Raw genomic sequence first — 27,545 nt, forward strand, 5'->3', positions numbered from 1 at the left:
CGATTAAGTGAGGAACTTTAATAGGCTTTTTTTTTTTTTTTTTTCACACCGTATCTGAGTTAGTCTGTCTCGGGCGTATATAGCAAGTTTTTTTTCCCCCCCAGAAACTGGGCTTTTTTTTTTTTAAGTCCAGCAAAACAGGCAAATCGACCAGAGAACACACGCAATTTATAGACATACATAAAATGAGTATATAGAAGAAATTCTGGGTAACTCTAGTAAAATAATTTGAATTTTGAAAAAATAAGGATAATGTATTTGAAAATTCATTTTCTTCATTCCCACCTGTATTTCCCTCCTCCCCTTCAAAATTTGGGCGATGTAAGTGAGAGAAACGCTTTCATCAAGATATCCACGATGAAAAAAATGATACCAAGGTCACTGGGATACTGCCTTGATAGGAGATTACTGTTGTTTTTATTTTTAGTTTTTTAAGAGGGAAAACAAAATCTACAAGAAAAGCTCTCTGAGTAACTAACATTTTAAGGAAATAGAATGCATATAGTTCATGTATGTTTCATTAAAGCAATGGTTTCAACCGGGGTGCCACGGCACACTAGCTGCCGCAACAACGTTCTTGGGGTGCCGTGTAATTTGGGTTTAAGTTACTTAAAGTTACTATTATTTTGAAATTTATATATTTATTTCATTATAAAAAGGGTACAATATCCATTGTACCGTATCTTTTTAATTTTGTGGTGATCTATAATTGATCTTTATTTAGTACCTCTATATATAATATTAAAATTAGTATATATTAATAGGTATACAGGGTGTCTCAAAAATATTGGTACAAACGTTTAGGGGAGGCAGGTAACATCTAAAGGAATGTGAATCGCATAGAAACCCATAACCGGAAACGTCACGGGAAAGTAGTAGCAGAGGCACAAGAAGCAGAAATGACACGAGACAGTAATTAGTGGCAAACATTTATTTGACATAATATTAACAATGGAGTACGAGATGGATGCATTTCATGATGTTACAACAGATGCTCCAAGGTTCCACCATGAGACGCGATGCATGCGTCACACCGACGCAGCATGGATTGGTGGACACGATCGAACACACCTGGAGTTTCTTTGACAGTAGCAGCAGCTCAGACGAGTTTCGCCACGAGATCCATTTCCGTCTCCACAGGCGATTCATACACGATAGATTTGACGGCCCCCACAGAAAGAAATCAAGGCTATGAATCGCCTGTGGAGACGGAAATGGATCTCGTCCACCACGGCCAATCCATCGACGCCCAAAACGCCTGTTCAAATGGTCACGAACACACCTTCCATAATGGGCAGGCGCCCCGTCATGTTGAAACCAAATGTTGCGTCTCACATTTGCTGGAACATCGTCAAGTAACCCTGGTAGAACTTGTTCAAGAAAGATCCGATATTTAGCGGAGTTCGTGCGGGATGGTAACAGGTATGGGCCGACTAAGCAGTCACCGATCATACCTGTCCACACATTTATTGCGAAGCGATGTTGTGCCGCATGGGGACGAACACCGTTTGGGCCCTCTGCTAATCCATACACTAGGTGCTTGTCTGCCAGCTCACAGTTCGTATATCAATGCATGTTCTTCGTGCGGTGACTATTGAATGAGTAAACCAGAAATTTTCCCTCTCGCGAACTGATGAACAGCGTCGTGTACCGACTTACGGTGACGTTTCCGGTTATGGGTTCCTATGCGATTCACATTCCTTTAGATGTTACGTACCTCCCCTAAACGTTTGTACCAATATTTTTGAGACACCCTGTATATTAAAAGGTCGAAAAACCACTGTGTTAGGTATTTCGTTTGGCCTAGGGGTGCCGTGAAAAAATTACTGGGACAGTAAGGGCGCCGTGAACCGAAAAAGGTTGGGAACCTCTGCATTAAAGTATTTTAAAATAAATGACTTGGTTTTACGATTGCACATATATTACAATATTGTTATATTCAAAAATTTGTCGTTTATTAAGTAAAATTTCAGTATTTTTCAACAGAGATATGAATTTAGTATTTTTGGAATCAGTAGATCAATTTCCTTTAGCATCTGCAACTGTTGCTTAGCAGATACTTGTTTTTTCATTCATTTTTTTTTGTTTTTTTTTTTGTTTTTTTTTGCCATTCTAATTAGATTGATCATGAGATTTTGTTTTCATTTTTAAAGTGCATCGAAATATCGAGAAATGCAGAACGTTCTAATTATTGTTAGAATATTTCGGGGAACACTTGGTTGTTTCTCAACCTTGAGCATGAAGATTGAGAAACGCCTAATTAGCCAATGTTAGCAACAAGGATAAAGTTTTTCCGTTCGACTTATTCTGGCTGTTTCCCCGCTCTCTTTCCCCTGCCCCGGAGGAAAAGAAGTGGGTGATCAACTTGGCAATGAAGGCAACCATAATGAAATCGCTGGCCATGATCTGTGACTACAGATAAAGTCCAAGTAGACAAGGCAATCTCTTTTCCACACTTTACAATTAGAGCTGGATTCACTTATTTCGAGGCAGGCAGTATTGCTATTTATCTCAGCGAATGATAATGCTTTAATTTCTAGACTTCAATGTGTGTTAATGCGTTAGAAGTTAATCGTTTGTTGATGATCTCACGGGTTTCACTTCAATACTTGCCTCTTACATTTTATTGCAGTGATTATAAAAGTTGTTATTTGGAAAAAATAACTGATGTGCTTCTTATCTATAATAGCACTGCACTTCAGGATCCTTGTAGATTTAATTAGCTAAGATCAGGCTAGTAAAAAAAAAAAAAAAAAAAAAAAAGTTGCCTTTTATGTAAAATTTAAATATCTACAAATGAGTTGAGTACCTAAGGTGCAGTATCTGCAACTCTCAGTCAATGTAAAATGTTGATGAGTAAATTTTTTTTTTCGTAAGATATGTTACTCATGCAAAACAGTCAAATGTTCCTAAAGCGAATAACAGACAAGTATCAGCGATTTCGATGCAGTGCAGACAAGGAGGATCGACTCGAGGTGTTCAGCCGATGATTTATAGAACAGTTGTTTGTAGAGATAGAGTGGCCTTCGTGTAAAGGTCCAAAGACAGACATGTCTGGCGAGATTGCAATCTCACCAGACGTGTGGGCTAGAAAATATAACTAGATACCTTATAGGGGATATGACTGAAGTTTATAAGGCTCTGACAGAAAAAATGAATAAACCAAAATTTTAACGTATTAATAAGAGGCATAAATTCAAACTAAGAGAGTAGAATTATAGGTTCAATTAGTACGTTTTGCGTTAAACAGAGAGTTTTAATCATTAGAATAAGCTGCCTCCATGATACTGACAGTTTTGAAAGTTCTATGGCCAGTTCCTTCCTTCTCTTTTTTTTTTTTTTACTGGTCCAGCAAAAGACTGGCTTTACTGCATCGTGAGCCAATATAAATACAGTACTAATAATTAATTTAATATTAAAATTAATAAATTAAAACCATATTAAATTATATTATAATATTAATTAAATCATTAATATATTACATTTTTGATTTAATCACAATTATATTATAATGTAATTATTAAAAAATAATTTAATAAAATTTCATGAAATCAAAAGCGTATTTGGTAATACCAAATATCAGTAATATGCTTTTGATTCTACGCCAAAAATCCTAGCTACGGCTCTGCTTACACATGCTTTCTTCTATAATTTTCTAGAAGTTGTAATATATATCAAAATAGAATTTAAATGTACCTGATTTAAAATGCTATTCTAATGTTACATCTTAAATATTAATCAGTAACTACCACGCTGCGTATCACTTATTTATGTTTTGTATTTTAAGCTATACTGAATTAATTCAGAGACAGACGATTGTGTTTTGCTTGGGGTTAAAATAACTACTTCCAGCCCTGCTTACAGAATTTTACAGAAATAAGTATGAACCTTTCCTTCCTTTTCCCATCTTCCTCGAACAACTGAGGTAATCCCAAATATGCTGAGAGCCTGTCTTCTAGATATCATATAATAAATGCATAATTCCCCAACAGATGGCGCCATATTAGCATACCAGGTTTACGTTATTTTACTGATCAATTGCTACGAGTTACATGATAATCAAAATGCAGTCAACTGGAACTGGAACTGGAACTTAGTGCGGAGTTATAAACAAGCGCAACATCCTCCACCCCAATAAAACATATTAGAAATATGTTTCACTACAAAAGTAATACTGTGTCATTACATAACGTAATTTTTCTTTTTAAAGCACCTGATCCCCCCGAAACTGTAAAAAGCTATTAATTCCCTCTTAAGGGGTAAGCAGCATTTATAAATGTGCAGACGTTAGATAAAATATTCATAGTGTACCCTAAACCAAACAAATAATCTGACCTTTGTGTGTATTCAGGGAAAAATATTTGAAATAATAATGCTCGAAACAATAGTTTGAGCCTTTTTTCAAAAAAAAAAAAACAACTTAAAACATGGTATGATGCTGTAGTATGCAGCTTAAGCAACCATTACTTTCGTCTATTTCAAAAGAAAGACTAGTTAATGCAAAAGAAATGTGTGGGAATGGTCACGAGCCCTAGACAATTGCCTAACTCATCTAGTCAGAAATTCGGTTCTGCCTTCCCCATTATCACATAACGAAATATTTCACTTCGAGTCATTTATCTACGCTCCTCCCCGTTTATTAAGTAATTTGCGAATGGCCCTTAATGGGATTAGCGCATTTTATTATATATAATTTTTTTTGTGGAGCCCGATTTATCATAATTACTCCAACATCATTCAAAAATACCTTGTTCAACAAATGAAAGTGTGTCAAACAAGCACCACTATTCCACCACTTTTTTTTTTTTTTTTTAATTCTAGCCTATGTCTTATAGAAGAAGAGTCCATTTAGCAAATGGAGAAGGTGCTGATTGATCTGATCAGAGTATATCGAGCCATTTGGTCCACTAGGTGTGGCGATAAAGGTGAAGGGAACAAATGCCGATAAACAGGTGGCGAATGTCACATAAGCGGGCGTTTCCCAAGCGATGTTCTGGATCACGTGAGATCGCGAAATTATACGTCACGTAGAGGAAAAACATTTTGTACACGATTACAAACGTCAGAAAGGCGCAGCTCTTATCAACGACATCCACACGCGCCGGAAACACGCAATAGCACCGCCGGTACGTACTTGCCATTGCTGACCCACAGAAAAGCCCGAAATCAGCAGTTGCCGTAGAAACTGGCGACGTTGGACACTCGGAGACACGTTATATGAGGGCGTTTTCTACTTTACATACCAAAAATAGGTTAGATGTAGCTCAATGTACTCGCACCAAGCAACACGAAAGGAAGTTGGTGGGGGCGAATAGCAAAATGGCTCATAACATCCATCTGACAGTTCACAAACCACAACCCCAAAAAGTGTTTTGAAGTGTTAAAAGAATGTGGCCTACATCTGGATATCTCAAGTAGCTATGTGACCAGAAGTGGCAGAGTTCGAATAAAGTTTATTAAAGAATTTTTTCCCCAGATGCAGAATTCTTACAAGAATTGGAACGTCACTTTTTTTTTTTAACTAACTTGAATACAACTACTAACTGTATAGCAATTAGCAGTCACGCAAGCTAGAACCACGATTGATTCACATGTGTTTGCGACTGCACTCATTCAATGACCACTCGGCTAAGTTAAGCCAAAGAAGTTATCAAACATTCAGCCAGAGTCGTCCAGGTTTTGAAAAATTACAAAAAAAAAAAAAAAAAATTGAAATACATACATATAATTTGAATATAAAATAAGAATATGCCTGTTATACTGTCGTATTTTTTTTTTTTTTTTTTTTTTTAGTTTTGGTAGTTATTGGCGCATCGGCTTCTGTGGCCATAATGCACCTCCCAAGGTTTTTGCAGTACTTTGATCCAAGCCCGAGGCGGGATTCGAACCCGCGACCTTTGGGTTGCCAGGTAGGCACTTTGCCCACCCGGCTAGCCCGGTCGGCCTATACTATCGTATAGCAAACCCAGTGGAGAACAGGCAGTTATTTAAAGCATTATCTAACTACAGCTAAAAATGAGAAAGTGGAGGGGGAAATACATCGAGATATATGATATTGGGGTAGGAATGCATCCTAAAATAATTCAGAAAAAATGCCAATTCATTTAAATTTAGAGGCAATCCCCCCCCCCCCCCCCCACACACACACACCCACCTCCTTGATGGGTACCAGGTCCAAATTACGCGAAATATCACAATAAACGGAGACTAAAACCAACCATGATATTGACCAAAGTTGAAACAAAAATAAAATAAAATAGCAGACTATTGTGCCTCATCTCGTCAGAATGCCAACCTGGGGGAAACACTGCATTTGAACTTTACACAAATCAATGTATTTGCAACCTGACAGATATACTAAAAACTGCAGCCATTATCAATGGACCATAATCTGCCATGCTGGTCCAGTGGGGGTTGGCAGATCGACCGTATTTAGCAGTCAGGGCCTTAAAACCCCGGTCTATTCAAAGAGCGTGTGCTACTGCACTGTCGCTTCTGGCCACAAATGCAATGGATTTGAACAGTGGTGACCTTGCAGTGAAAAATTATACTATAATAGATCACAGCGCTCACAAGGCAACGCCAAACCACTGACTCAAAAGTAACAGTTAAATAATAGTGCATACAAAAGAAATTGAACTATAGATGGCGATATGAGCATTACTTAGCACACCAACTCACTACCACCACCCCCATGTAACATAAAAATTAACTTTAAGTATATAAATAATAATGTTTTAAAAAAAACTCAATTTAATAAATTTATGAAAAGTAAGGCTATGTGGGTTGTAGAATGTAAGCCAAGGATTGCCAATGGAAGGTGCTTCAGCTCAGAAAAAAATATTAGGGAGAGTATTTATGTGTGTGTGCGACATGATTTACAATTGTCTAACTCTTTTGTATTTAACTGTATGAATTTGTACAGACGGCATCCATATTGGCTTGTAGTTCTTGCATTGTTGTAAATCTTTATTCACATTATTTTGAAAGAAAATTAAGTAGCAATCCAATTATTATTTATTATTATTATTAGCCATATGGTGCAAGGAAGCCTGAGGCTTATGCTGCACCAGCAAAAAAAAAAAAAAAAACAGAGAGAGACAGAGAATTCCCTTCTCAGAGTAGAAGGGAATCACCTAGAAAGAGAAGAATGATGACATCCAGCTGAGGACCCTGGGTGTGCCAAGCCCATACTCACCAGATGTGAGCCCCTCGGGTTATCGATCCATTGACCATCTTATTGTACTCAATGAGCCTCACTTTTTAAGGACATGATTTCTTGCTATATATAATGCTTTTTTTGGGACTGTACGGCGTACCAGCACCTTTATTAACAGTGGCTTGTGATATTTGGATGCAGTACACTTCGAAATTTGTAATATTCCATAAATTTTTCCACACGTTTACCTACTATTTTTACAATCTGAAAGGATCACTGCTTAAGGTGAATAAATAAAAATAATGATACACCTAAAATTGAAAATATTCGAAAATTTTATTAAGTATAATACACGATTACATTTACTAAACAAAACATTTGATGAGAAAATTTTTTTGATAATTAGCAAAATTTTAAATGCTGTTTTAATTCACTTTCCGCGCGGGCCGTAGGTTGGGCACCGCTGTGAATCAACTGCAAGCGCCCAGTTCGAGATTACGGGGGGAGGAGAGATTTATAATCATCTGTTGTCCGCAGAAGTGCGTTCTCCACATTTTTCCTATCTCTGTTTACATGGTTGCAGTAGCTGAATATCCGAATGACAATGACATTTTGGATAGTTTAAAAAAAAAAAAAAAAAATTCATGTTTAAGAACAACAAAGGTATTAAACCTTCTAAACATGAAATATTGGCATTTGGTGAGAATGAAGTAAGAAAATTGTCAATTAAGCTTCAGTTAAATGAAAGAGATGGAATTCGTGAATTTCGAGAATACCTAATCGAAAAGACGGTTTTGGAAAAATTGAAGAGCATTTGATGAACGCTCTGAGTACGATATCAATTTCATCAAGTGAACGTGAACGAGGATTTTCACAAATGAATCTAATCGTCAGCCCAACCACAGCTTCGTTGATGACAAAAACAATTTCTTCACTACTATTTCTTTTGAAGGCCCACCGCTGACACATTTCGATCCAGCAAATATATCGATTCGTGGATATGCCATTCAGCAACAGACACAAACAAGGAAAGAAGCCGGCATAGTGTGTTGGATGACAACTCATTAAAAATTTGGAATATTCTATAAAAACTTTATTATGAATTTTTTTACTTACTTATTTTTTTTTACCTTTCTATACATTAAAATAAGTTTCCTGCTAGTGATATTTATTCAGCCAATGGGAAAAGAGATGTGCGTTACCCGGTAATATGCAACGAATACTAAAATACGTAACGGAAGCTTGTTTTGCTTCTGCGTGTTCATGCTAGATAAACCTCGTGCACGCACTTTGTTTATCCAACATGACCACGCGGTACCATTCTTGATTTTCATATGTAACGTATTTATGTATTCATGGCTAACTACGGAAGAGACAACAGTGTCGAGAGCTTCTGTTAAGTATTTTATTTTATATCATCAAAAGAAGCGAGCAGAGGGTGAAGCCTCCTAGTATACTTGAATAATAAATTTATGCTAACAAACTGTGTGTTAATATACTTAATTTGTTGTTCTTATTCCAAGAAGATTACTACTAAAGTAACAATATTAGGAAATAATTTTTTTTAGAGTACTGTACTTTTCATATCCTTTTAATTTTCAATTTTTCCTGATAGCAAAGAATGAGTACCGGCACCTATTCTTTTACAAAATAGAAAACGCTGTATATATAATACATGAATAGGAAATATGAAGAAAAAAAGGAAATTGCAACTGAGTGCGCAAGGCTGCAACACAGGATACAAATATAAATGGACATGCAAAATTAACACTATCCTTTTAACAATATACTTAAATAATATGCATGAACTCAAGGTATTCATTATCACTAATTTAGTTTTCTTAACTTAATTATCTATATGATATCGGTGTAGTTACACCATAGTTTACCCATAAATCTAAACTACGTATGTAGTGTAAAAGGCATCGTTTTATTGTATCTTTTTTGTTTTTTTTTTTATAAAACACGTGATGAAAATGTAAGGCTACAATGAACGGATTGCTGTGACTCACCAACTTCATTATGTGATAGCGAGAGTAGAAGAGCATTAACGTTAGTGGAATATGCAGACATTTATTTTGTGTATCGTGTACATGAAGGAAATGCTAGAGCAGCAGCCACCACATATTGGCGTGTGTTTGCCAACGTCAACAGGAATTTGAGGGAATGGGATGCAATGAAAGAGCAGCACGACCAAGGCCGGTCCCGATCATATGCTACACAAGCAGAGGAAGAGATGCTGGATATCGTAACATTAGTCCCTCCACCAGCACACGAAGAGTTGCTGCAAGAACAGGTCAGATCAAATCCTTCGTTTAGCACATGATTACTATATGCAAAGGGTTCAGGCACTGCAAGCAGGAGATTCACTTTCGGGTGAGAAATTTTTGTTTATGGCGCTTAATCGTATCAATGAGTTTGCTCATTGCGGACCGACGTGGCAACATTTACACGAAATGGGATATTAAACATGCAAAATCCCCATATATGGTCAGTGGAAAATCCTCACACCATTTGGCAATTTCGCTTCCAAGTGGCGTTTAGCGTCAAAATGTGGGACGGGCATTGTAGGAGATAACTTTATTCATCACCTGAACGCTGATCATTGGTTACAGCTTTTGCAGAGGACATAGCCAACACTTCCGGAAGATGTTGTTTTAAAGTTTGGGTGCCAATATGTGGTTTCACCACGACAGAACGCCACCACATTTTGGGTGAAAAATGTGAACATTTTTAAATGATCATTACAGGAATTACTGAATTGGTCGGAGAGGTCCCGTTTCTTGGCCGCCAAGCTCTCCTGACCTTAACCAGCACCCGCTGAATAATAAAGCTTAATAAGTAGTTCGTGACATAGTGTGGAGGCAATAACTTGATTCTTATCGTGTGGAGGCGATAAGAATCCCCTTATAAACATGTAACATGTTTGTAAGCGATTTCTTATAATGAAATATTTAAATACTTTTCCATTTAATAAAGACGGGTATTGGTAAGAATATCTTTCCGTTTTTGCACCTTTATAATTAAGTAATGCAGTTTTTTCCCCTTAAAATAATTTTATTTATTTATTTTTTTTTTTTTTTTTTAAAGGGGCTACTCTCAAACAAACTGCCCTTTTCCTTGATAGTTTTTTCCTCAACATATATCTAAACATTAGTAATTTAATTTCGGTATCTACAACATCAAAATATTCCCTGGTACACTTAAACTGAAAATGTTTCATACCTTAGGGGGGTGGACACAGAATATACAAATTTTCTTTATTCATAATTACTTTGCAAAAACTACTTTCATGTAGTTGACAGTCATAAAAAATACAATAATGACAGTTTTTGAAGAAATCACACAAATGTGAATTATTTATTGCGACGGGAATTAAAGTCATTTTATTATGGTAATCACAGTTATGTTATCAAATATAACACAATTGCACGAGCCACACACAACCTTATAATTGAGAATTTTTCTTTGAATGTACTCAATATACCGGGTGTGGGAGCATAAACAGGAGGAGTCTGTCTGATGATGGGTATTGGTAAGAAATCCGAGCCGACAGGGCTAGCCAGGTGGGGAAAGTGCCTGCCTGGTAACCCAAAGGTCGCGGGTTCGAATCCCGCCTCGGGCTTGGATCAAAGTACTGCAAAAACCTTGGGAGGTGCATTATGGCCACAGAAGCCGATGCGCCAACTACAAAAAAAAAAAAAAACCCGAAAAGTCATTAAATGTAGGCGAACAGCCTAATAAACTATAGTATTAATTTTCGCGTGGAATGAGTGGTTTTAATATAATAATAACTTAATGGAAAACAACCACGTAGCATTCTTCCCTAAACTATATTAAGTCTTAAAGGTTTTTAATTTTCTTTTGTTTTGTTTAAAATGGCATCCATCATTTCTCATCTTACAATAATTATTAAGCAAAATATTTGTACAAATCCATGCAATATTTTTCCATAATTCCTGAGAGGAATGTTGATTACAAATATTTTCAAACTGAAATTCCTCACTGGACAAACAATGTTAATTATCAGTTTCCGAGCTACATATCTATGATTTTTCACATTTAAAAATGTGTTCTGGTTCTGCTCACGCAGCAATTTTTGCATAACAATAAAAATATGATAAAACCGAAACATGCTATTGCTGAGGAAATAAACCTCCTCTTTCTTCTGATTAAATTACTGTCCAAAGAAGCAAGCATCGCTCTTTGCTCGGAAAGAAACCTTCAGCTCAAAACCTACAGTAAATTTATCCAAATGTGACAATAAGATTAAAAAAACATTATTTATGTTTAGAGTATTTCTGGGAAGATTTAATTTAGTTTAATTAAATTAATAACTTTCCGTTATTAATTTACCTCATTATTCAACATTATTAATTTCTTCTTCAATAGCTTGAAATATAATCAAAATTTTAAGCTTCTCGTTCAGATTATTTTTTTAACCCACCTACGTTTATTTCTAGTTTTTATTTCCATTCGAGTTTTAAAATTTGAATTTTTAAAAAAATTTTTCATTTAGTATGAAATGAATACTAAGAAGAATAAAGTATGGAAAAGAAAATTCTCGTTGCTTAAATATAATTCATTATTTATCATAAGTAATTAATTAAATTTTGTATATAATAATTTTTTAACGTTTTGTGAGAGGGAATTTTGATAATTTTTTACTGAGGGGGCGCTTTGTTCAACTCCATTTCTCCAATTTGGTAAGGTGGATTTAAAAAATTGTTTTGTTGTACGCGCTGAGACAAAGAGGTAAGGCTTCTATTCCCTTGCTAAGGTACACTGCTGCAGTTACATATTCTGTTTTTATCTTCCATTATTTTGCAGATTGTAAGTTAATATTTGCTTTCTTTTTCAAAATATAGCGATCTCCTATTTTTCTGTTGTTCACTATTCTAGGCTTAATTCAAAAAATTCATTCCACCATTTCTGTAAGTACTGTATGTTATAAAACATTACATTTTGCTGATCTTTTCATTCGATTGTCTTAGGGTGTGTATTCCATAATTATAGATATACCTCTAAAACGGAAGTTTACCCGAGTATTTTTCGGCTTAGACTATTTTTTTTTTCCTGTTTTTTTTTTTTTTTTTTGTCATAATTGAGTTATTAAGCTGAAATTGAGTAAGTCTGCACCTTTAGAGTTTGATTCCTAAATTTAAATGTTTCTTAATGATCTTCTTTTTTCTCAATGGGAAAGTTGCTCCCCCGTCTTCGTTTAACCTGAAAACGTCATCGGTGCACTCAACCAACGAACGTAAAACCAATTGGAGTTGGGGGGGAAAAAATAAATAATAAATAAAATAAACTTACGTACAATTCAGTGCAATAGCATCATTTCTGTACGTAGCCAACTACTTAAGTAGTTACGAATTGCATCATTTAAGTATATCTCATATTGTGAATACTTTCACAACGTAGCCAGGTGGGAAGGAGCAGCAATGCGTAGCACACGCTTCTTGATTAGACCGGGGTTCGAGCCCGTCACCACCAAATACGGAGGATGCGGAAAGGTCAGGGAATGACCACCGCATATCCCCGGAGCAATATGGCCTTAGTTGCTAATGCTCCTAAAAAACAAATAACAACCTTCACAACGAGTTGCCACTTCCTCGAATAGATAACACTTCGGCATAGGAGAAGACTATTGTTATTTATTCTCGGCGGATACCACTATTGACACGGCACTGTTTTGGAGCTTATTTTCTCCTCATCGGTGGGTGGGCAGGTGTTTGGTGTTGCAATGACGACAACCCACTTGCTAAGTATAACTACTCCACAATATGAGAGATGCCGGATGGTGTAAAGTAATTTAGATTACATCGTAATTTATGGCTAGAGCTTCGGGTTACGAAAGAAGTTAACTTACGTACAAGTTAGTGCAATAGCATTGCAACACCAGGGTACCTGCCCACCCGCCAATGAGGAGCCAATAAGCTCCGAACCGGTGCCATATAGGTGGTGGTATTGGCCGAGAATAAATAGTCTTCTCCACTGGTGAAGTGTTACTTATTCGAGGAAGTGCAATATCACGGCAACTCGATGTGAAGATATTCACAATATGAGATATACTTAATTGATACCAATTCGTAACTAAAGTAGTTGGCTACGTACAGAAATGATGCGATTGCACTAACTTGTACGTAAGTCAACTTCTTTCGTAACCTGAGGCTCTAACCCTAAATTACGATGTAATCTAAATAAAATAAACAAACGGCTGTATGTAGGTGTTTAACTGGAGAACTATTGGCTAAACAAATGTAGTTACCTGTGTTCTTTATGATTTTCCCCACATAATGCCGATTTACGTTCGTTTTGAAAGTACACTGATAACTTTTCAGGCTAAACATAGGACTGGAACAAAGCAGTTCACCAGGTCAAATTTAAATTTAGAAACCGAAACGGTCAAAGTTTAAAATCAGACTTAAAGATTTCAGTTCAAATGTGACAAAGGTTTTGACAAGAAACAGCATGCAACTAAGAGTGTGTGTGTGTGTGTGTGTGTGTGTGTGTGTGTGTGTGTGTGTGTGTGTGTGATGAAAGATGAAAATAAATGCAACCATTACTTAATGACACGTAATAATGATAAAAATAAAAGAGCGGAAGGGATAAAGAGGTCCAATTAGTAGTTGTGCTGCCATAGGTACGTTTTACAGAGCCAGCAGCAATCAACATGCAAATAGGAGCAATTAGAACAGTTAGCGGTTTCTGTGCACTTTATGTGAACATATCGTAGGTGTAACAATAACTTTATTAGCTCACGTAAGAGAAAAATTATAAGAACTCCATAAATTAACTTTATATATGTAACACATATAGGAAATTGAGTATGTGCCGATTAAATAAACGTTATTTTTGATCACTTTTTACGCTTTTCGGTGATCGCCGGAAAAAATGCTCTTCAAACTGAAGGTTCAAAATCTGCACTGCCGCATTCGAAAAGCCTGGGATAAATGATTTTGATTCCTTCCCGCCAGTTCATTAAATTCTTGGGTCTCAACCTAAGGTGCTGATAATTAAATACACTTCTATACGCACTGGCCAAAAAAATACGAACCATTATTCAATATCGAATCGGGCCACATTTGTTTCGAATAACAGCAAGTGTGCTGGTTGGTTGTTCAGATGGTTGTTATAGGCGCATCGGCAACTTGGCAATATTGCATCATATATATCTGTAAATTGTGTGTTATGTGGTTGACTGGCTATTTTGCTGGACGAAAAGAAAAAACCAGTTTCCAGGAGAAAAACCATGCTACTCCTCACCTGAGACCGACTAACTCAACCACGTTGTGAAAAATGGGCCCATGAAAACTCCTTGTGGCATTGAGGGAATTCGAACTCTGGTCTTTTTCACCCGCTGTGGGGAGGACAGTGCTTATATCAACTGTGCTACCCACGAGGGCCAGCAAATGTGTGCCGCGGCATGCATTCTATCGGGAGTTTTAGTGCGCATTATTAGATGGCCAACATTAACATGTTGGCCATTTAATAAATGTAATTCCACATATTAATATTCCAGGAATGAAGCCATCAAGAAAGAGACAATTACACCGGGCTAGACAAATGCAGTGACGCTGCAAAGGCGGCCTATGACGACCTGTACCGCGCCCCAACGCGGTACCTTTCCTTCCACACTTCCTTGCGGGGGAGGGGAAGACCTGTTCCCCTCGCCGCCCTCATTTCCCTCTGGTGGGGCATGGTTGGCGGTGGGCATGCCCCACTGCCAACTCTGGGCTCGCCTTCCCCCCAGCCTTCAGTCTCCCTCCTCTACTCTGCCTACACAGCGTACGCCCCACACAACTATCAAAATTTATAAGTACAAATCTAACTGCGTTGATAACCTTTCGGCTTCCATTTTATCCAGCGATTTCACAATTTATTTATTTATTTTATTATTATTATTTTTTTTTTTTATTTTTTTATTTTTTTTGGATCCTAGCCACTGAAATCAGGTGGCAGGTCCTGCAAGAGTGAAACTAAAAATACTGCGTTCCTGGTCTGCCTCCACGGGGCGAAGGTGGGGCAACGTTGGGCCTCAGCATGGTTCCAACGGCTAAACGATCAGATGAACAACGGTATACGACACTACACATGTACAATATCCATACACTTTAAATCTCTGGTATTTCCAGCGAACTGGTACACCCACAATGAAAACTACGCGGAGATGGGGAAAACCCCTGGTGCCGTCTGACACTAAATACGCCTTATTAATTAATATTGAATTACAATGTCCATAAATAAAGAAATCGGTATTTTTAATGGGCTACCAATAAATTGCTAGGTAACAACACTTCGAGCAGCATTTCATCAATAATGTTTCATCTTCCTGAAATGATTTAAAAATATATTTTTATGCAGTTTACCATTTTAGGTTCGTTCATATCGCTCGCTCTCTCTCTCTCTCTCTCTCTCTCTCTCTCTCTCTCTCTCATTTGATGTTTCCTCTCTTCTCTAGAAAACGAATAAATTCTGCTTGCACTGTTAGACTACGAAGGGTTTGCAAAGTTTCCGAACGAATGCTAATTCTAAAGATGCATCAATGCTAACGAAAAATAAATAATGTTAGTGGTAAGATCGGTGTACGGAATTCTGGTGTATGTAAAAGCGAGGCGAAAAGTACGCGACCACATCCTACTGATGATGTACACATCTAAAATTTCTGACAGCAGTAGCCGTTCAGAAACCGGCTCTCAGTGTTCGGTTACAAGAATCGCTAAGGTTAACGACTCTTAGAGTTCATGATGGTGGTAAACAAGTGGCTCCTTACAACCTGTACCAGCTCAAATATACCTCTGCACTTACAGCAACTGAGAAACATGTCACGTAGCATTTTAGCAACAATAACGCTAGTGTAAAAGCTTATGTGGGTTTCTGGAGTCTCCACATTAAATACAATGATAAAACTGGCTGAAACACGTGATAATGGTACAGAAACATAACAGTTCTGGTGATGTGGGAACAAGGGGGGGGGGAGCCACAGCGCATCGAAATTCGTGATAAAAGAATTACTGTCAACTCAGCTTGACTAGATGGTAAGGCATATGCATTACCATCTACTTTAAGACCAAACAAGCTATGCTTTAATCCGAAATTCGAGAATGATTCAAACGTGGTCACCCATTGGTTCATTTATTTGTTAGACGAAAGAAAATATAAAAATGTCTTTTCCGCATTAAGCATAGCTTGTGGAATTTAGGACAGATCATCTTTCCATCTTCGTGATCTTCCTATACTTCGTTTGCTTATGGATATCAAGTTCTTTAATATTTTTTGTCAATTTGTCATTCTCCATACTATTTATGTTTTCCCTTTGCTTTATATGGTTGTATTTAACAGTATTTCCTGTGCTGGTTGTCAACCAGAGGCAGGCGTTCGCCCCCGAGAATCATTTCGCAGGATGCATGGAAATCCAAAAACTATTTTCTTTTTCCATCACAGTCAGACTGTAGTGGAGAAAGCAATGCGTATCAAGTTTTTTTTTTTTTTTTTTTATGTTATTTATGTTAAAAGGCGCATAAACATCACTTATGTTCTCTCTTAACATAAATAACTGGTCATTAGTGTTTTATTTCATATAATAAGGAAGTTATAAATACGTATGCGCAGAATGTATTAGTGTAAACCAGTGGTCGAATTTTAGGGCGAAATGCCCCGGAATTGCTTTCCAGTGCGCTGGCGTCTATAAAGTCAGATCCAATGAAACGTTCAAACGTGTTAGAGCTAAACTTTTCACAGAAAAAACACACACAAACTCCCCCCCCCCCCTTTTTTTTTTAAGATTACAGTTCATGTGTTAAAATTTTCCAGTTCGAGCACCAAGTTTAATCTCGAAACATGCTCCACACCCACACATCCCATTCTGGCAACTACTATTTGACTGCGGCCAGTATAAGACCAAACTTGGAAAATCAGCTTCCTGATACCAGATCCTAATAGAATACAATAGGGGTGGCCAACGAGTCGAACGCGACGAATTTTAAATATACAGTCATCCCTCGATTTGTGCACCTTGCGCAATGAAATTTTTGAGATGGTAGATCGCGGCGCTTTTTGAAGGAAAAAAAAAAAATAGATCGCATCACATATTAAGTTGGCCACTCCTGGAATACAGCAATGCTCACTTTCATAAAATCCTCCGACACTTCGCAGATCCGGATGGTTCATCGATCACCTTTTCACAGTTACTTTCGGCAATGGGGAAAAGATTCTCTAGAAATTTAATATTAATTAAATTCTCTATTAACATCCAGCAACTTGTTCACACACAAAATCATTCCCACTTTACTAAGATTTATACTTTGAGCTACAGCTTTCCTATTACAACTGTTTCTCTGTTACTATCCGTTGAATACAGCAGTCAATTTTAGAGCAAGCTTAATGACTTAAGCTTGCTCTAAAAATTATTTTCCACTTGTTCAATCCAAAAAACCGTAATATATATCGACTCAACTTTAAAAAGCACCGCTTCACCAAACAATCTCTTATTAAACCATATAAGATCTGCGGCGATATGATTCCATGAATATCGACAAGCAGTTATTTTCTGTCCAATCGATAAGCACTGGCATACCCAGGAAATGGATGTGCAAGTCACGTTACAAAACATCCAACTAACAGAGGCCCAAACAAAACCATACACTGCCGTTAACAGAATGCGATATACCAATACATTTGCCAACTGTATGTTGCAACAAGGATTGCATCATATAGTTAACCCATTTGCTCATTTTTCTGGAAACAGCCGGAGAAAACGAATTTGTGATACAGGGAAGCGAAGTCTCAGCATCAACATTGGAAAAAATAAAAAATAAAAAACACATTTCTGTCATAAATGGACATGAACAGTAAATTAACCTAGAAATAATATAAGCAAATGAAAATATAAATGGAATTCTAATTAAGAATATTTAACAGCAAGTGTTAAATAGACTTAACGCTACGGAGAAGTTTCCCCTAACTTTCTTAAGTCGACAGTTTGACAATCCTGCCGTCCGGTGTTTGTCCCTCACTGGTTTCACAGCTTTCTTGACAAACTCTTGTCATTACTAACAGTTACTGACAAAGTTAACGTGGTTAAAGAACAAAAAAAAAAATTTTTTTTTTTAAACCACTCTAGGTAACCGAACATTATTTAGTAACATTTAGGCATCCTAGAACTTATTAAAATAGGGTCAGATTGCCTAAAATTTCATTTAATTATACTAACCTTTCAAAGAGTAATAACAGTTTTTAATATATCTTCAACTTTTGAAATGTTAAATCACATAAAAGAACAGCAAAATTACAGATCTCTCTTGGAAATAGAACACTACTTCCTAAAATGGATCAGGATGTAGGCAATTCATCTTAGAGCACCGTGTGTGTGTGTGTGTGTGTGTGTGTGTGTGTGTGCGTGCGCACGCATGCGCACACAGCATTTGGTTGTTAATTCAGTTGTTAATAACAATTAAGGGCAATCCTATAATTTTGCTGTTGGGGGAGGGGTCATGTATGTACTTGCCTTTAGCAAGTACATACATGAAAATGGGGCAGATAATATTACTCCTAGGAAAGCTACTAAAACTACGACCTGACATTTTTGGTAACCTAACATAGCCTTATTAAATAAAGTTGGATTACCTAAAATAGTGTAACTGGTGATTATTTTGTAATTAAATAAAATAAAAATAAATTTTCTGTTTATACTCCGGGACGACCAAACTGTCAGAGGAGTTTTACAAGATACACAGAATACAAGAAACAGCACCGTATTCAGCAGTCACGGGTTTGAATCCCGGTCACTCAAGGCACGTGTACTTATGCACCCGCGCGCCTGACCACTAGGCTACGGCGGCCTTAAGCATTTAAAAAGAGTAAATATTATTTAATAAGTTGCAGTTACCTAAATTGGGTTAAAACAGCGTTTCTCATACTGTGGGGCACGACCCCCCCCCCACTCCCCGGGGATGGGGTCGCAGCTGGATACGGTTAAATGTGTAATGTATAAAATGTATAAAAAATCATCTTCGTTCATAGAAAAAATGAGGATTAAATCTCAGTTATGTTAACACTCGCTCCATTACCCAAATCACAAGCCCCTTTTCCCGCTCGCATGCTATTGTGCGTTTGTGTTTATTTTTATCATAGTGCTGTAGGTGCAGTCGTGGTGAAAAAAAAATCTAAGGTTAATGAAGTTTTATTTGATGTCTATTTAATAGTTAACCGAATTTATATATTTTTTCCAAATTTCATATTTTTTGAATATTTCCAATAAAATATTAGCTATCAAAGTTACTCGGATATTTATTTAGTGCCCAATTTTAACATCGATGTAATCATTAGTTTTACTCATGGAGAAAGGGGCGTATCACAAAATTCATTTAGCACTTTTGGGAGTCACGGTATCACAAAGTTTGAGAACCCCTGGGGTTGATAAAAAAAAAAAAAATTGAAAGTCTGTCAGGTAAACTGATTTGTGGTAGTAGTCAGTAATGACAATTTGATTGACAAAAGTTGTCAGTCATGGTCCGTAAGCAATCAATAACCCTACGGTTATATGAAACACGCTGTCTTCCAACCTTTCCAACCCACCTTGGGCCGGCGATTCATAATTAGGCATTGAATGACAATTACTGGCATTGGCACCATGAGCAACGTAAAGTCATGACACCACTGCGCTATTTTTTATTATTATTTTTATTAAACCACATTACAGCAAAATATCACAAAAAGAGAGAAAAAAAAAACCTAATATATACATATAAACAGAAATACAAATATTTATGTACGATATATAATTTAAATCTCAGTATTTTTTTTTCCAATTATTTATAACAATCGGAATTAAAATATTACGTAAAAAATGTATACATATAAGAGAGAATCCTGCTGATGTTTGATGTTCTTTTATGTCTTCTTAACTGTCTTGTTATATTTTACTCGCCTGGAAGCAGATCCCATTATTTTCATAAACTACAAATTTATGAAACATTGCATCTGCCTGTGATATTAGAGAATACAGAATATGGAGAATTATATTTATAGAAATAAAAGTGGAAAACAGGCTAACTGGAAGAAAGGGTGGCGTGCCATAAGCTATAAACAATAGAATGCCTTAAAAAGTATAATAATAAAATAACAAATATTACTAAAATTTTTATAGCTAATTATCATATAAGGATACATTCAATGGTACGTTATCAAGGGCTAACACCATTTACTATATCCAAATAACAGGCAGCAAATCACGATATATATCGTGAGGGCAGATAAAGATAAGCACGCACACAAGTAGATGAGAGCAATGGCAACTGCACTCACCATACATAACCGGAGTAACGATTAATGGAGTTGTACTCACCACATAAGAGCCGATTAAGAATGCTGCATTCACTCGTTTCTCCCTGAACGTTGATGTGTAGTGGACAAGTTTCTTCTTCGATAAGGACGGCAGCTACGGAAAAATAATAATAAATACACTTCTGTTCAATGGGCACGGAAACTGTCAAGTAATTCAATAGAAATTGGGACTGCGAGGAGAGTAAATCAAACTTTCCTCCTCCCCTTCCCAGTAAAATCCTGTTACGATTACTGTTTTAACGAAATTATGACGAATTATTTTCGACATATACCTAAAATGTAATAGTTTATAATGAAAGAAAAACTTTATGAAAAATTGTGAATATTGTAAATACGATTATGGACGCATTCGTCAATTGCTTGAATGAAAAAAAAAAATAAAAAAAAAAAATGTGGGTCACGCACATTTTCAGTTTCTTTGAAGCTGATTTTCGTTTTATCAGTGGAGAAAAAAGTTAAACATTAAAAATAGAAAGTTGTTGACGTATTAATATATGAAAAATAAACCTCCATCTGCTGTACTATACTTCTGAAAGTGCGGTATTTCTTATAAATAAAATAAGCTTTCAAAATGGCACTGTAAACAAAATATTTTTACTTTGGTAGTACATTTATTTCGAAACTATTTATTTATCATTGATCTTAAATTCCACGTTTGAGTAAAATAAAGCAGCAGTTACTACTTATTGTAAAAGTGCAACACAATTTATAATGATTCTTATGGAAAGGGAGGGGGAATTGTGTGTGCCGAGCACGCTTAGCGGAAGTTAAATGAATCTTCTTTAGGCGAACATTTAGGCGAACACTTGACCGAGAATCCCTTATTGACCGTACGAATGCTGCAAGCGACGAATCTGTTTGAATGGGAACCTCGGAGACACGAGACGTTCCGTTACCAAATCTAGTTTTGGCAAGCGCTATGGCACTGGATGATATTTAAAACCATTTGACTTCGATAGAGCCGGAATCACTTTGTTCTTTGAGAGTCACGACAGCTGTTACAGACTGACATTTGACTTACACCCTCATTTGGAAATGCTCTTTGAAGCAGAGCGTGATCTCGAGCTGCTACGATCTTCACATCGTTCTTGAAACAAAGCCGATCTCACTCACACACAGAGCCGAAATCATTATCCAGAAATATACGTTTAAACTGTGCGTGGATGCTTCTTTGTTTCTTAAAATCCAGTTGCTGAATGACTGTAATGCGACTGAACTGAATATACAGTTCAGAATGACTGTAATGCGTTTATTTATGGCAACGGTCGCATTTTCGTTGCGTTTTTTTTTTTTTTTTTTTTGTCAATCCACGAACGCAAGTTACTCCCAACTGAAAACTGCTTGGAGCGTGCCTAAAGAAGTTTCACTTAAAAAAAAAAAAATCAGCGATATTCATTTACAACGAAATTTCGGTATACGAGGAAATGACTCGAAGTTCATTTGAAACGGGAACTACTATACTGAATCAGAGTGGCTGCATAGTACGCCAAAACCACGCATTTTAAAACGCCCCGAAAAATTGCCGACAGTACATCGCAGAGCAGTAAAATGGAGCAGCGAAAAAAAAAAAAAAAAAAAGTGGGAATCTACCCTATGAACACTACGGCTTCTAAGGAAGCTCACGATACATCCTCCAGATGCCTCTTCCACTAACAGGTGATTCAGAGCAGTTATTGAGGAGACCGCTGACGTTTTTATCGAAGAAATTGGGGCTCCAGTGAATCGTTAGACCACCACGATGAGCCTGATGGCATTGTGGTTACTCCTTCGATGGATGACCTGTGATGCTATTGTGGTTCCAGGGACTGATTGAGGTATTCCTCTTTAATGTTAACTGCTGTGCTGTTGGGACTGTTCAGGTATGAGGAAAAAGTTTACTTCTCCATTGTGACCATAATTCCTGGTTTAGATATCTACTTCCTGGATTGGACTTCTCATTTCTTCATAGTGGACCTACAAGTATAAATTTCTGCAGATCACAACCCTGTGTTAGAACTTTATGTACTGCATTGTGATATGGACATTACACCGAGAACGAACTGAGCCTCTACGAGGGAATCTGAGATAACTGAACATCAACACTGATAGTGGCACAGCATTGTAAATAGATTGGAAGATTGCTGGGAAAACTGTCTGGGACCGAATAGTACAATAAAAAATAAAAATAAAGTAAGGACAACATTATTAATATTAACATTTACGATAAAGTGTTCGAGAATATAATTACTGAAAAAAATCAGCAATTATTTAATTTCATTCAGAAAAAAAAAAACCCATGGCCATGTATACAAGAAACACTTTACATATTTTAATTCGATTATTCCCAATAAACTGAAATTCGTTCAGTAATTAAAAAAACAAAAAAAAAAAAAAAAAACGCCAAAAGGGCGTTTACTGCATGGTTCACCCAGAGTGCTACTTGCTAGCAGATAGTCAAGAGCCGCTCCTGTTCTTGGGACTGTATTTCTGCAAGAGTTTTCAGAAGGTTCAGCTTCTCCATCTTCATGCTTTGCTCTTTATTCAAGGCATCAGTTGAACTTCCAAATATTTGGATGGCGACAACTTATCAATCAATTAAACTACTATCCAATTTTAAAGTGATTTCATGAAAACCCTAGGGTTCGATGAGAGTTATTGTGATTACGTGAATTTTAATGAGAGAAATTTTAATGCAGGAGGCGTTCTTATTCCGCTTCTGCATAGCCCTCCACTCCAAATATATTTAAAATAATTAGAGCAGTGGTTTTCAACCGGGATGCGGCGGCAACAATCTTGGGGTGCCGTCTAATTTCGATTTAAGTTACTTAAAGTTATTATTATTATTATATATTTTTTTGAAATTTATACATTTATTTCATTATAAAAAGGTGTACAGTATCCATTGTATCGTATCTTTTTAATTTTGTGGTGATCTATAATTGATCACAAGATTAAAAAAATATAATTATCTATAAAAGAATAAAATTATTATATAGGTATCAAAGTATCAAAGTATTTTTTTTTTGTAGTTTACTGGCGGTTTCCAGGGTGTCCCCTATGTCCGCCGTTCGTTAAGCTTAATTGTGTGCCAGCAGAATCGTTTTTTTAGTTCATCTAATTAAAATTTAAGTTTAAAGTTAAGTTTAAAGTTGAAGTTTAGATCAAATCGTTTGAATGTGTTTTAGTTAATTTAAGTTAATGTTTAGTGTTTAGTTTTAGGTTAGGGTTAAGTTAAGTTTGAGTAAAGTTTAAGTTCTGTTGTGTGTTTAAGTTGAGTGTTAGTTAATTTAGTGGGCAAGTTTGGGTTTGAGTTAAGTAATTATGAAGCTGGTTTTGACATTAGTGTAGGTTCGGTTTAGGTTTAAATTTAAGTTATAGATGAGTTTAAGTTTAGGTTGTAGTTTAGGTTTAAGTTTAAGCTTAGATTTGAGTTACTGTTTAATTAAAGTTATAAGTTTAATTTATGGTTGATGTTTCCTAATTTAATTTAGTTTTAAGTTAAGCTGAAGTTAAGTCGGGTTTGAGGTAGAGTTAGGTTTAATTTAATTTTAGTTTAAGTTTAGGTTGAATGTAAGATTTAAGATTTGAGTGTGATTTATAATTATAGTAAGTATTTAGTGAGTGATAAGTACGCGAGCCTTTACGGAATTTAAGTTATCTATCGCGGTTACTATTTATAATTGTCATTAGTGTGTGTAATGTGTTGTGTATGTTGTTTGTGGCTGGCATCTGGCATTTAGCAGCAGGGGGCCGCGGAGAACTAGTCCCGACCCCCCGCTCCCGTACCGCGCCACGAGGAGGCAGCCAGATTCTCTTTTTTTTTTTTTTTTTTTTTTTCCTCCTTTCTCCCTTCCTTTAACATGGTTATAAGCTTAGTATTACGTGGTAAGCCATCCCACACTTGCAGGGCCCAATCCTGACCTAGTGTGAGGGATATCTAGGTATGTCACTTAGTCATTACGTGTTTATGGACCGTCCAAATGTAGTAGATCCCACACTTGCAGGGCCCAATCCTGACCTAGTGAGGAAGATACTAGTGTTGACACATGATTTGGACTGTTCAATTGTGATGGATCCACTCTCGCAGGGCTCAATCCTGACCTAGTGCGGTGCCTCATGGTGAGTGAAAGTCTGTATTTACATGGTTTAATATCCATTTTGGCAAAGGCCCTGGCATTTTCGAGCCCATGCTGGTCTGGTGAGTTGATGGTAGTTTAGGGCACATATTGAAGACACATATTGATGACACTTAAGCGTGAGTATTGCCCAGAGTGGCATGTCCATTTGTGGTGGACCACCACGTGGTTCCAGTTTAATGACGCACATCACAGTGTGGATTGAGTCCCAGTTCGTCCAGTCCAACCAGTCAGTTCTGATTGTTCCCTTGTATCGCCTGTCTTCTTTTGAAAACGCGCTCCGCGAAAGTCGATACCTGTTTATAGTGTTCCTCAGTAGCAACCAACCGTGGAAAGTGACTTGTATCAAAGACGTTGGTTTCGAGTTGAAGGGGAAGCCTGTAATCCGTGTAGTAGGGACACTCCAGGATGATATGTTGGACCGTTTCCAGGCCCCCACACTTACAGCACGGGGTAGCTGATAATCCCAGTGCGTTTAGCCTCGAGTTCAGGCTGCCATGACCACTAAGGAGGAATGTTAGGTAGAGTCCCGGATTAAACCACGATCTTATTTGTTTGGTTATTTCCGCCGCTTGAGGTAGGAATAGATGTGTTGTCCGCCCCTTGCTGTCATTGGTCCAGCTCTCTTGCCAGTCTATGACGTATAGTTCCCGTAGTCTCTCGTTGTCTTTTTTAATTGTGAGGTTTCTATCTATTTGGTATCTTTCAAAAATAGATATGATGTTCCTACTTCGGCAATATTGGAGATAGGTATTTATGACCTCAAATTTAATTGGGAGCTTTCCGCTAATTATCTGTAGTGCTGATGTTGATATAGTGCGGCACGCTTTGGTGGATGCCAGAAGGAAGAATCTTTGGGCTTGAGTGATTATTTTGTTAACAGTATGTTTTTATATACTGCCTGCCCATGCACCTGCAGCGTAAGTTATGATTGGAAGCAGAATGCAGTTGTAGTAAAGCAACAAGGTGCGTGGTTTGATATCCCACGAGGTTCTGGTAATTCGAATTAATTTTCCTGTTACTGTCTTAACTTTCTGGAGTATATATTTTGCATGGGGTATGTATTGCTTTTTACTGTCAATCATCACTCCAAGGTATTTAAGTGTAGGGACCATTTTTAGGGTTTGGCTTCCAATCTTTATGTTTGGTGGTCGTTTTATATCCAGTTTTCCTTTCAACAGGATCTGTTTGGTTTTGTCTGAGGAGATTTCTAGTTTATGTGTGGTAGTCCAGGCAGTCAGGTCTTCGAGGATTTCTTGAGCGGCGCTTTCCAAGGATAACCTTGAATTCCCTTGTAGTAGAATAATGAGGTCATCTGCAAATGCAATCTTTGCTGCCGTGTTGTGTTGGCGCGTAAGCCACCCATCAAGGACCACGTTCCAGCAGAGTGGGCCAAGAACAGATCCCTGTGGGCAGCCCCGCGTAACTGGCCTGGTGACATGGCATTCTCCAGAGAAGACCACTAGGCTGCGATCATTGAAATAGTCCGCTAGGAGTCGATAGATGGGGATTGACACTTCGGCCTCTCGGAACCTCTCAAGGACACTCTGCCACCAGATGGTGTCAAAGGCCCCTTTGAAGTCAACCGAGAGACCAAGGACATACTTTGATTCTGTGTTTGCAATGGCGTTTTGCAGTGCTACAATGGCATCCACGGCTGATCTGCCCTGGGTAAACCCAAATTGGGATTCAGAAGAAAGATGTTTCCTGTTGTAATAGGCTCTCAGTCTCTGGGCCAGGAGTTTTTCCAGGGTTTTCCCCAGCACTGGGAGAAGAGCTATTGGCCGGTAGGAGGTGGGTAGGTTTGATGATTTCTCCGGGTTTTTAACTAGAAGTTTTAAGTTGGCCTTCTTCCAGGGTTTCGGAAAGATGCCGTGGGTCAGGCAGGAGTTAAAGAGATTTATGAGTAAAGTTGGACACTGTGACCAAATTCTCTTGACTGTGGCCACTTCCATGAGATCCAAGCCTGGGCATTTGCCATTTTTCATTGTTGAAATTGCGTTTTCAATTTCATCCGCAGTGAAGATCTCCTCCTCTGAGGGCGCAAGATATGTTAGGTGAGCCATGCGCATTTTAGTTTGTGTTGAACTTTCGGGCCACATTATGTCTTGGCGGATCAGTTCATCCAAGATGGTATCTATGGATTCATTCCAGGTAAGGCTCTCAGTCTCGCCTGTGGTCATGATGGACTGAAACACCTCCCCAGGATGGACCTTCTCCGTAATCAGCTTATAGACTAGTCCCCACGGATCATTGGTAGTTGATTTTTTGACCAAACGGCCCCACGCGTTTTGTTTCTCATGATAAATGGTGTTGAAATACTGTCGACGAAGTTGTTTATATTCTTCATAGAGTGCATGGATGGCATCCGGGGGTCTACCCTGTCTTTTGGCTTTTTGGAGGACTTTCCTGGCTTTTTTCAGTGTTGCCCTCTGTTTAGTCATGGTTGTTGTCCACCAGGGGACGTAGTTTGGTTTCCTTATGCATTTTTTTAAGCTACCGTCACTGATTTCCGTTATTTTTTCCGTGATGATTTGGAGGAGTTGGTCAGTGGGAAGGTTGGAAATGGATGTTAGATATTCTGGGGAGAATGTTTCCTTCAGAAGTCTGTCAAATCTGTCCCAGTGTCCCTTCTTCGTTTGATATCTTGCGAAATTATACATTTTCCGTCCTGGGTGATTGTTTGGTTCAGAAGTCAGGTGGAATGTTATGACCATATGGTCACTAGCTGACCAAGATGGACGCACCTTCCACTCTCTGACTTTGTCTTAGTGGGGGGCCCACTATTGTTACATCAATGTAGGATTCCCCTGTGGCAGATGAGTAAGTCGGTGGGTGGCCCTGGGTGTTTTTAATAATTAGGTTTTTGGAAGTTATCAGTTCTTCAAGCATTTCACCCCTGTCATCAGTTTGTGGGCTGTTCC

General features: G+C 37.5%; 1 protein-coding gene across 2 annotated transcripts in view; it reads right to left on the minus strand.

The window, feature by feature from the left end:
• Positions 1-27,545, minus strand: part of LOC150077611 (dual specificity protein phosphatase CDC14C-like) — a 271,240-nt gene that overhangs the window by 132,478 nt on the left and 111,217 nt on the right. For both annotated transcript variants that reach the window (XM_090386870.1, XM_090386869.1), the window contains exon 4: positions 20,508-20,600. In XM_090386870.1, the coding sequence (XP_090242996.1) occupies positions 20,508-20,600 (93 nt within the window). The remainder of the gene's footprint in view (positions 1-20,507; positions 20,601-27,545) is intronic.

Source organism: Mastigoproctus giganteus, chromosome 12 (genome assembly GCF_048544385.1).
Source record: "Mastigoproctus giganteus isolate SK-2022 chromosome 12, ASM4854438v1, whole genome shotgun sequence".
In the NCBI taxonomy this organism is placed as follows: domain Eukaryota; kingdom Metazoa; phylum Arthropoda; class Arachnida; order Uropygi; family Thelyphonidae; genus Mastigoproctus; species Mastigoproctus giganteus.